This window comes from Pholis gunnellus, assembly GCF_910591455.1.
Source record: "Pholis gunnellus genome assembly, chromosome: 22".
Classification (NCBI taxonomy): Eukaryota; Metazoa; Chordata; class Actinopteri; order Perciformes; family Pholidae; genus Pholis; species Pholis gunnellus.
In genome coordinates, this window is record NC_136549.1 from 15,672,488 (window position 1) to 15,684,551 (window position 12,064).

Below are 12,064 nucleotides of genomic sequence, written 5' to 3' on the forward strand. Positions count from 1 at the left end.
CAGCCTGACCATGTTGTCTGACCCGTGCAGGTCTCCAGGTAGGATAGTCAGTCACCTGAACCTCATGAGCTGAAAAGGAGACGCTGCCATTCATGCTTTCTAAGTGCTAATTGAGACAGAAATCTAAAAAAAGAACGCACAAAACACTTTGATTCACTTGCTTAAAGAAAGTATTTAAGATGCACAAAACACTTTCATTTAAGTGCTCAAAGAAGTTTGTTTTTGCTCCGTTTCTAAGAGCTTTCTTTTGTGTGTGGCATCCTTTCTGTGTTTTTTCTTCCAGTTAAAAAACAAAACAATCATTTGACATTCTGAGAAATACACTTATGGGCTTCGTTGCCGAGGGTTAGATGAGAAGATTGATGTCACTCTCATATCCGTCATAAATCAGGCTGCAGCCGGCAGCGGCCTTCTGGCTCCAGATACATATTTACTGTCCAGACATGAGAGCGGCATCAATCTTCTCATCTCACTCTGTTGCATGATGGGTAATGACATGAGTTGACCCCTCAAATGACCCAAAATAAAGCAGGGTTCCTACTCTTTTTCTAGAGATCATATTCCAGGACGTTCCAGGACACTCACCCCCTCCAGCAGGTTGGCCGGTGCCGTCCGGGCGCCGGTCAGGTCCTGAACCAGGAACTCTGTCCAGTCGCTGTATTTCTCCCTGATGGCTGCAAAGAGACAAAAAAAGAAAAACACACGAGAGTCGAGACTGAGAAAACACACAAACAATCAAGAGTGAGTGGAAAGAGAGCAAACTGTTGTGTCATGGTGAATAATTAATGGTGAGCCACTACACTGAACTGTTAAGTGTAGTCACCAGAGAACAGCATGCATGAGTCAGTGCATGCATGTTCCTGCAAACACAAACGCCGGCATTTCTACTTACATATTTATTTTTTTAAAGGGAAATATCGATTTTGTTAATTAAAACTGCACATGTCTAATTTTTATGCAAAAGTGTTGTGAAAACCCCCCACAGGTATTCATTTATCTTCCCTAGAGAAGCCTTGACGGCTTTATTCACGCTGCACAACATTAATGCTCTGATTTATGGCTGAGATCAGACATTTTTTTAAGACTTGCATCTGGCAGGTTTCTGTCGATGTAAACACATCAAAATGAAAAACACTGATTAATGTCGTGTTGAGCGGTGCCATTTACATGTTAATGTGAAGATTGACAGATGCAAGTTTGAGAATACAATTAAAAAAAAGGAGGGTAAGGAGGCAAAACTTTTGATTAGTGGCTATTCTCTGTGCAGAGAAGTGAGATCAGACAGGTTTCATCCAGAGTGTGTAAGGTGTCGAATGTTAGCGGGTGAAAAATGGTGCATGAATTCAGAATGAACAGAGGCTGAGGAGGTCACACTGCCACTAACTAGATACGCATCAGGTTTAAGTTCATGTATGAAAGAAGCCAGAATCAGAAATGTAAACGTCAGATTCAGACACAAAGAAACAGATCTGGGGCACAAATAGGAAAGAAAGCTCTAAAATCTTTAATAATGCTAAAATAACACGAATTTTGAGGGAAATATTAAGTTTACCAGATAGACGATTGATGACTAATTTAAAATGTGTTAAACGTGTATTCGTGTCAGGGCTTTCCCCTAAAAATCCCCGATGTGCTATTACGCTCTCTGGCTGGTTAGTCGGTTTGTCGCTCGGTTAAGACATGAAGGGAAATGACGTCACTTCACTGAAGCGTCCTCCAAAAAAACGATCACACGGTTGAATCAGCTCCTCTATAGATGAACATTATAACCTTCATTGAGGAGGAGTTATCGCAGGACTGTGGCGTTAGACTGGAGTATAGTTTAAGATGGGTGTACCTAATAAACTGGCCTTAACAGGTGCAACAGGAGAGTGGGAATAGCTCGCTTTCTTATAGCAATGCACACATGGTGGGAGACAAAAACAATTAGCAAAGAGAGCAGTTCTTTGCCCTGAGAAGAGGTCGACTCTTTGTCTAATGTTGGTACGTATTCTGTGGTTTAAATCAATCCGCGTTTAAAAAAAACCCCAGTGTCACACCTCACCAAGGCAGCCAATCAAGGCGGGCTTTACTACTTTACCACTGACTTCCTGTTCTGATGCCGGTTGATGTGGTAAGAAAGGACATTGCTATAAGCGGTTTTTAAATACGATGACTGTGCCATTTTTCCCTTCCTCGTCATTCAACAATGCAGCACCCCCCCCCCCTCCACCTGCTCATCAGCTGTTTTGCCCGAGTCGCTTTGCCAAGGAGCGTTTTTGAAGCGGCCGGGCCTTGTTGCAACGCGTCTCTGTGTTTACGGGGCTCTGTGTTTAAGTTCAACAGCAGCTGTCCACAAATCCTAACCCGTTACTCAAGTTAATCCACAGACCTTGATGAAAGAACATAGTCACAATAAAAGACTCACACCAAAACCATCTAGACTGATAAAAACACCACAGGTAAGAGGAAACAAGAGGAGTCTTTGGGGCGAACTGTCCCTTTAAGTTGAGTGTAATTCCAGCAAACTATGAATATAAAATGCAAACACACAGCAGGTGGACCAGAGCTCCGTGTCTCCAGAGTCGTGCTAGGAAAGTCTTCCAGCACGTTTTCATGGGGCCGTTGTGTGTTTTTGTGTCCGATTCCCGTTTCCCAGAGTGCAACAGTGTTACATAATTCCTGCGTTCGTGATGTCAGCCTCCCGTTTATCCCCTCCCCCAAAATACAGAGCTTACATTCCAAGGAAGATGCTGAGCGGCCTTTACGGCGCTGCATGTTTTTCCTGTTACTCACTTACACACACACACACAAATTACAAAAATAAAATAAAAAACCTCCATGAAGTCAGACACTTGTTGGGAGTCAGTGAAACGTTGCCAAATGAGTCACGGTTCCAGAATGACTACAACGCGCTTGTGTGAGCCGACGTTCCCTGCAGCAGTGATTAGCATCGAGACGAAGTGAAAGCGAAACGGAGTCGATCCGCTGAAACATGCGATGATTACAACAAGCTCCTGGGTTTGTTTTTGTTGGATCTTTTTTTTCTTCTTCTTCTTCTATTGTAAAGAGCCAAGAGAGCAAATTAGTCTTTGAGGAAGAACACGGTGTTTATCGTGCAGCATCTTTGGTAAACAGATGAAGAGTGTAAACTACAGTTTAGCTCACCGGACAAAAAGACCCAATTTATTTCAAATATGTAACAAATAATGAATAAAATGAACAGTAAACAAATAGAGCAAATTATAATTTCATTTTTAAAGTTCCTACAACTTTAATAACTTAAATCGTTAACTTAATGTTTATTAAATCTGCTCGTAAATAATCATCTTAATGCACAAAACCAAAATATATTTATATATATACAGAAGAATCCACTTTAACGATTTATGTTACTAGAAACCAATTCGTTAAATACTGAAAAAAACTCTATTTTAAGTTCTCAACTGGGCTGTTTAAACATTTCTTTACTCCGCTACACATCTCCTACTTTTCTATTGTTTTTTTAAGAGGATTCTTTCAGCGATCACACCTCAACGATTACAAGAAGGCATTTTTATTTAATTATTTTAAGGTATGATTCAAACGAAGTCCTCGTCACAGCTGTCAAATTCCTGTAACTTTCCCATTCCGACAATCGAACCGTCACATTATCTTCAGAGGAGCGTTTGCCCAAACAACAAAACATTCTCCAACGATTAATTACTGCTCGATAATTATCTCCCGATGATGGATCGCACAGCTGTCACAGCGCACAATAAAAGTATGACACAAATGTTTTGCGGTGTCAGCGGAGGTGAGATTCCTCATCGGGTCACAGGACGAGTTGTTACATCAGTTACTGGATGCTGTAATTATGAGATAAGACTTTTACTTCCCCTTTAGTGAATGCAACACGCCTCACAATGATCCTATTTGTACCATCAATCACACAGTCGACTGAAACTTCAAAGCAACTTTTAACATGCAAAGAATTGTTTTCTTTCTTTTTTATATCTGTTTTAGTTTTTAAGATACGTAACTGTTCTTTATGTTTTCTAGTTTATTTTGGACGCAGTCGTTTTTAAAAGAAGTGATTGAAACTTTCTTATTATAGTTATTACAACGCATCAGAGATTTGAGGAAATAAAACCCACAGTTGGCTCCACAGAGGCTGCTCCAGATTTTAAAATACATCATTGACTAATGAGATCAAATCAATGAATCATCTCGTGGCTCTGGACTCCAGAGGTCCTCCCTTTTATCAAAACTGAGGATTTTTTTGGGGGCAAATAAATCTGTTTTCCCGTGAAGTGAACGTGAACGTTGAGCGTCTCTGTGGCCTCGTCGCTCTCCGTACGCCTGTTTAATAATAGTGTTTTTTCCTGTGAGACTATTTTCTTTCCTTGCTGCTGCTGCTGGACTTTGAAAGAGCACACACACACACACACACACACACACACACACACACACACAGTACACACACACACACTCCTGTGTTGATCTCGGGTGTGCAGAAATAGATAAACTATTTTTACAGATCCTGCCCAGATTACTCATGAAGCCATTTAGAGAGCTCAGCCGAACGGTAGAAGCAGAAGCTAAAACATGCAAACTTCCACCTCCCTCACCCTCTCTCACTCTCTTTCTCCCCCCCCTCCCCCTTTTTTCCCTCCCCCTGCTTGCAGTTTCATTATTCAGTTATTTTTTTTATATAAATAATGATCTATTTTTCTTTATTTCCATCCCAAAGGCAGCAGACACGTAGAGGTGAGAGCCTGACTTTCACATAACAATAAGTGCATAATTAACCTTGAGGGAAGAGCTCCTGAAAACATCCCTCCCCCCTCCCTCTCTCTCTCTCCCCCTTCATACCGCTCCACTCTCGCTGAGCTAACCTCCCCCCACGTTTCTCCCCCTCCTCCTCCTCCTCCTCCTCGGCTGCACCAAAGCTGGCTGAAGTCCTCATGCAAATGTCTAGCATTAAATAAACAAAAATACATGCATGAAACCTGATATTTGCATATTGTGCTCCCGCTCCTTTTTCCTCTGTGAACCCGTCTGTGCTCAGGGGTTATTTAAAAGCTTTACTTTAGATAATCAATGTTTTAATTAAGGAAGAAAAATGGTCTGGGTTTCTTTTTGTTGCAGCGATCACAGCAGCGCAACAGATTCTAATCAGAGTTAATGAGAGCAAATTACGCCTGATTCCCTCTCCGTCTTATCCAGTCATTATGCGCCGGCGTGGAGATGAACGCACAAAGGGCAGAAAGCCGAGTCAATTCAAACAATTACCTCCTTCCATTTTAACCGGCGCCCTTTTTTCCCCCCAAATAGGCCGTGAGCTTAATCTCTGCAGCACGCGGCCGCTTCATGAAATGTCACAAAGCGTGCAATGTGTGTGTTTATCGAGAGAGTTGCGTGTGTGTGTGTGTGTGTGTGTGGCCGAATTACGCCGTGTTGTTAACGTATTTTACGGCCCTCTTCACGAGAGGACAGGGGACGTAAATATGAATTACTCAAGTGATGTGTGTTTGTGGTGAAGTGCTAAAGAGGCCCACAGGAACAGAGCCCATACTGCGAAGATGTGTGTGTTTGTGTGTGAAGGGGTTATCATTGTGTTTATGAAAAACCTGCTCTGGTGGAAGAAGAACAAAGATCTTTGACTTAAAGTTACTGTGAGGAACTTTGAACTGGTTCTGAAACAGGTCTCACTTTAATCCTGAAGCCTCGATGTGACCTTTATAAGTGATCCAGACCATCAGATCGGTGCCACCCGGTCGGATTCAGGTGAAAAAACATGAAATCATGCAGGTTCACCAGAAACTCCTTCATGAGGCCTACATGAAAGTTCCTCCTCGTCATTTTGAGTAAAAGTAGTAATACTACAGTGTAGAAATACGCTGTGATAAGTAAAACTCATGTAATCACAATATCACTGAAGTGAAATTACAAATGTACATCAAATACTGATTTCTTACTAATGTGCTGCTGCTGCACAAACCGTTGAGAAACAGGATTGGCAGGTTATCGGTTCTAAGGAATGAATGACTCTCTCTACACCTGTGCCAAATATTCTATATTTAAACAAGTGAAAGTTTTGTTAACTTGTTAAGAGAATCCATTTTATATTTTGTTTTTCTTTAATGTCTTTAGGATATATGTCCAAGTCTCCTCTCTCTGAAAGGTTGTTCTTGCATTATTATACTGTTATCCAATCATTATGTCAGTGGCATAAAACTGATTATCGTGACCGACCTCGATCCAGTTTATGTGACGGCGATCGGGTTATTTGGGCCGTTAGTGGGCAGAACAAACAATTTGAAGCTTTCATTTTCTGACATTTTATAGATCAGATCAATAAAAGAATCATCGGTTTAACTGATAACGAAACAATCGTTCGTTGGAGCCTTACATCAGGACCGAAGCAAAGCGCTCTCCTTATCGTGTCGTGGTGGAGCCATACATTCTAACACTCAATCAATTCCTTCACAATAAAAAAAAAAGGATCTACGGCATGAAGCGTGAATTCACCTTTAACGTCAAGTGACAAAGGACCAAATGTTTCATAAGGGTCACACCCAAGCTAAAGCAACCCTTTGTATTTCTCTCAACACATGTCGGCCTGAAGGCAGCCGTACTCTTAAAACACCCCACCACACACACACACACACACACACACACACACACACACACACACACACACACACACGCACACACACACACACACAGAGAGTAGCAGAGGGTCTATCTCAGAGCATCATCTCCAGCAGGCTCTGGCAGGAAGCAGTGTGGTGAATTCATTATGCAAACGATCTCTGTCGGGATCCGTTCAGCGAGCAGCTATACTTCATCACATGACCCGACTTGTGATGTCGCTTTAAAAAGCTCTCAACATGAATGGATGGACGTCTCACGCGGACGCACACATACGTGCACATGCACACGAGACGAGCTTGTGTGCACGGTAGTGGGATGAATTGAGTTTTTAACTCTCTGGTTCGGTTACCTTTTTGGCTTTCCTGCCAGAAGCTTATTTTACAAGATGTCAATATAACCTTTATAATAAAAACACAAATACAGGTTAAGTATTTGAATGTGAAACCTGTATTTTTTAACGAGTTCCCACATATATAACAACATGGCAGCAGGGCCATGAAGTCATTAAAGATGAGGTGTAAAAATAACATAAACAAAGTTCACCCCGTTCCACTGTCGTTCAAATTAGTTTTTAATTTCTAAAAATATAAAGAGCAAATTATGCAACAGAAGCGCTCGCAGCGCTGCAGACTCATGCGACGCTCCTGCAAACAGAGACGCTGATTAATACCAGCGCTGATTTGATGAGCAACAAAAAGCTTTGGTGAACGCATCGGTTAGCAGGAAAGGAGCGTTTAAAGTGGAGGAGCTGAGCGGGAGTGTGTGTGTGTGTGTGTTTTATGAGGGAGTAAGCGAGTTTGACGAGGGATTAAGGTGTGTTTGTTATATGCGGTTTGTCCAGTTGAAACACTTATTTGTCTTCAGGTTTTGCACCTTCTGACAAACTTTGAGGAATGAAAAATCAGAGTAAGGTGCATATTAAAAAGGAGGGAGGCCTGCAGGTTTGTTAAAAAAAAAGCTGCGAGAAGAAAGAAGCAAACCTCACGAGGGAATTAAGAAGCTCTGTGCTGCTGCTTTAAGCAGAGCGGCCAATTAGACGCCGGAGCTCAGAGTAGAAAAATCACAGTCCCCCTTTTTAAATCTCCTCTTAAAGCTCAGGATTATTTAAAAACTGTCTCCTAATTGATCCATTTTTTAAAATGTAATTCTGTAACAATGACATTTTGTATCGCAGCTTCAAATGTGCTGAATATAAAGTTGGTTTTTATCTTATTATCATATTTGTCTTTCTCCTTCTGAATACAGATTTCTTTGCGTCGCTCAGAGCATAAAATAATGACTTAATTTGATCAGGAATATGCAGTATTTCTACTCAGGATTTTGTTTAAATCCACAGAGCAGCACTAAGGGACACATCTCCTTAGCTTTACATATCGAACACGTGAAGCCAACTTGGACGAGACAAAATGAAAAGACAAGAGAAAATCCAGGCAGAGGGCGGAGTCTCTGCAGATACAGACAACTCACATTATAGCGGGTCGTAAGTGACGATCTTGTTGTGCGAGTTCGGGCTGACACAATATCAGATTGTACAGGATTATCGTGGCCAAAAGAATTCACAATTACGATGTTATCGCTGTATCCATGGAAAAGTTGTGATCAGTCAAATTCACCTTTAACTTTGTTAATTGTGCAGGTTTTAATTAAACTGAAAATATAAGTAAAGAGGACACGGAGAGAGTCTGTAACCATGTCCAGTTACTGTTGCAGACTCTTAAATCGCGGCATGAAAGGATTTAAGGGGCGCTGGATTATTTAATTTGTTTTAAATATCATGGTTATCGTCAATACCGGTCTACGGTCTAATACTGCGTTCACACTATGAGCGACGGGCTGCGAGTCATTTTCAATGGAAGCCGGAGACACCGGACACCTGTTGCTGCTTTGTTTAATCACACTATTAAGTCCAAGAGGCCCCATTTAAAGAAGACGCTCCGTTGATCTCAGTGAGCACATGGTTTACACACTATATCTATTTCATATGATTTTCACTGATGTCACAAGCCGTAAAAAGACGACATCATCACATCTCTAACCGCACCAACACACACACATCCATACATGGGGAAAAAAACAAGACACAATAAAAAACCTTAAAGACTACATGTACTGTAAACTTCTCAACAAAGCGCGCTTAATAACTGATGTTGTTGTCAGAGACTGTGTGTAATTACAAACTGGACATGAAATCAGCCGTTAGACGTCTGTATGTAACGCAGCGTATTGATTTTATCTGCCAACGTGCACATTTTACACACAGCGGTTCTTTAGCTTGTGACCTTTTCTAGCGACATTTTTTAGTTTTTTTGCTGATACAGGACACAGTTTGTTTGTTGCGCATGAGAAGAGGCCTCTTTATCAAAGCACCACATTTCTGGCTGAGCTGCTGCGTTTCTTTTTTTTTGCACTAGTTATCACACAAGCCCAGCTTGGCACAAACAGCAGTGTGTGTGTGTGTGTGTGTGTGTGCGTGTGTGTGTTATCACTCTGCTAAGACACACTTGGCTAGAAAGGAGTCACATGCAAGAGGAGGCAAGGCAACTGAGCTGTGAGGTCACTTCCTGCAGAGGTGAAAAGAGGAAGAGGAGGAAGCACACTGTACATGCAGCTCTGTCAGCCCTAACACAGTGTTGATTTCATGTTAGCCACTAGTGAGGCAAGGCGAGTTAGTCAGAGGCACTGTTAGAGCTGCTTACCTTTTCTTAGGTAAATGTTATCTGAGAAACAAAAAAGGAAAACAAATAAAAACAGGTAACCGTGACACAGGTGGAATACAGCTGACTAAGCAACAGAAATGTGCACAACATGATGCAAAGCCTTGAAATGTTTTTTTGGTTTTTTTTTGTCATATTCACAACTTGACAGTATCTTGCAGAAGCCTCTTTAGGGAAATATAGAACTGCCTTCATTACATGATTTATGCTTCAGTTTGCATCATTAAACATGCGGATGTCAGCTGTCCGTTATTAAAAGAGAAAAAAGGGGAAATGTGAGCTTTCTGAGAGACACAGGAAGAGACGGTTAATAGTAGCCGAGCTCAGCGCTCACTGAATCATCACTGTAAATTACATCAGTTTGTTGATGATGCTTCAGCTGATGTAACACTGAAAAATATACTTGAGTAAAACATACAATCTATTTCATTCAAACATGCACAAGAGTACATTCCTACTAAATGTTCTCAACTGATAGATTTCTCCAACAAAATATGTTCATATGCTGCCTGGTTTACTTTACCTAGCAACACTTTCCTCCCCATTTGTCAGGTACGTTTAATAAAAACATTTCTCTGTTATCTTAAAATACATCCTAATATGCAAAGCATTATGGCTCCGAACAGAAATGTGTTTAAAAACCTTTTACCACACTTTCATCAGCAGCAATTTGATCATTTGCTTTGCAAGAAATTCTTTTTAAACCTATTTAAAACACCTGACCTGTTGGACAGCCTAACAATCTGAGTTCTTTCGCCGATTTGATTTCAAATATGCGATTCTTAAACCATTACTGGATCCACAGAAAATGTTCAATAATTGCAGTAATTTTCTAAAGGAAAATGCATTAAATTAATTGGTTCCAGCTTCTTGTAAAAGGGGCTGAATTTCAAGTTGAAAGCATGTCTGTGATTGGGGGATTGACTCCACACGGCTCTCAACGTGGAGGCAGCTGAGCCAGCGGCTAGCAGCTAACAATGCTAACAGTGCTAACAACGAATACGTATATTTGATTTGAAATATCCTGTTGTTCTGTCGAGACTTGTTTGATAATCGGGCGTTAAAATCCACCGGTACCGGCTCCTTTAATGTCAACATTTCATGGTTTTCAATTAAAAAACAAGATGAATGTCTACATTTTTTTTTTACTTTTTTAATTTTATGGACTATTAATCGAGAAAGTAATCGACAGATTGCTTGATCATAAAGATAACGATGCCGTGCTTCAGTCGTATCGCGTTTGGAGATTTGAATGCGAGCTAAAGCGGCGCGGTTGTTTCCCCGCTCGGTAGATAATCCTCTGAGATGTGTCATCGTTATGAACCTCCTGCTGCTGGTGTGAGGACGAGGACACCCGAGTCAGGTGGAAAACATATCCAGGTCGTCTCCACAACAACGGAGGCGCGCGCGCCATCCATCAGCGGGGGAAAGTGTCGAGGAAAAGAAATAAATGGTCTGAACAAGGCTGGGGAGGGTGAGTCATCTATCTGCAGGTGGAAATGTGTCGGATAATGTGAGAGGGGGCAGAAGGAAGAAGGGCTGGAGAAGTTAAGGAGGACGCTTTGTTTTGGAAAAGGAGTTCAGGTGTGAAAGACGGCGACCCGTCGTCTTAAACGACGGTTGAGCCGTCGTAACAATCAAAGCACTTTAAGAGGAAACTTTCCGCTCAGTTTATGTTAAGCATTCTTTGAAACATCTGTGTGTGAGCATTAAGGTCAAACTGACCCTTTGATGGCAAAGATTTTAAAGTTTTCAAACAGATTTCTTTACATTCAGGACGGAAACGCGTTAGAACACACAACCGTGAAACCCTGGACAAAGTGCATCACGAGGCACAAATGTGTTGCGTACGATAACTGCAAGGCAAAATAAAAAGGTACGGCTCATTGTTTCCATTTGTTTAAAAAAAACGTTGTTTTAACCGGGTGCCCTGAAGGTTACGGAGCAGACGGTTCAAGTCTGACCAGGAACCTTTGTTTGATGATATAGTTTATGCTTTAAAAAGGCATAAAATGAAACCAGTTGTATTTATATAGCCCCAAATCCCAAATGTTCCTCAAACTATCCTTAGACCCCTCTCCAAAATAAACCTCCATCTTTACCAACAAAACGAAGAAACTAAAATACCCTACACTAATTAAAAACATTATTTATCCACAGATTTAAGGACATCTGAATTCTTGCTGTTTACCCTTTACATTTAAAAAAAATATATAAACATAGAAGCTGATAGAAGCCATTTCTCCCATTTACCAATTCCAGTCCCTGAACATATCGCCGGTTACCGAGCACCGTACGATACCACTGCGTTAAAAACTAAAATATATATATTTATTAACATTATTTAACAGCTGTGTATTACTAAATGAATGCTAATGATTGAATGGCTCATCTCTGTTGAGAGTACTGATTAGGCAGAACGTTATTGTTGTTGTTGTTCCTGTGCAGCGTAACTGATAAATAAAATGATTCACATACTTGCCGTTACCCGATGCAGCATTTTAGGCTTTAATCAAAGGCATTTCTGATACTAGTATTTGTTATAAATTCCCTCCAAAAGTAAAAGTAATGACCCTTTAATAAAATTGAATAAATCTCGGAACCCTCAATTGACGTTGCAGCAAAAATCTGTCGATTGATTAAGTTATTGCAACACAAAAAGAGCATTGTGATAACTTGGTAACAATTAGTTCCCGATCGTTAGTTCCCGAACCAATGATAGGAAAGTAAAC

The 12,064-nt window shown here is 40.9% G+C and overlaps 1 protein-coding gene across 2 annotated transcripts in view; it reads right to left on the reverse strand.

Annotated features, from left to right (window-relative positions):
- sfmbt2 (Scm like with four mbt domains 2) overlaps positions 1-12,064 on the reverse strand; it is a 42,992-nt gene that overhangs the window by 15,940 nt on the left and 14,988 nt on the right. The window contains exons 5-6 of one of the 2 annotated variants that reach the window (XM_079183366.1): positions 9,315-9,335; positions 586-674 (exon numbers count right to left, since the gene is read on the reverse strand). In XM_079183366.1, the coding sequence (XP_079039492.1) occupies positions 586-674; positions 9,315-9,335 (110 nt within the window). The remainder of the gene's footprint in view (positions 1-585; positions 675-9,314; positions 9,336-12,064) is intronic. The other variant, XM_079183367.1, reaches the window with a different exon arrangement.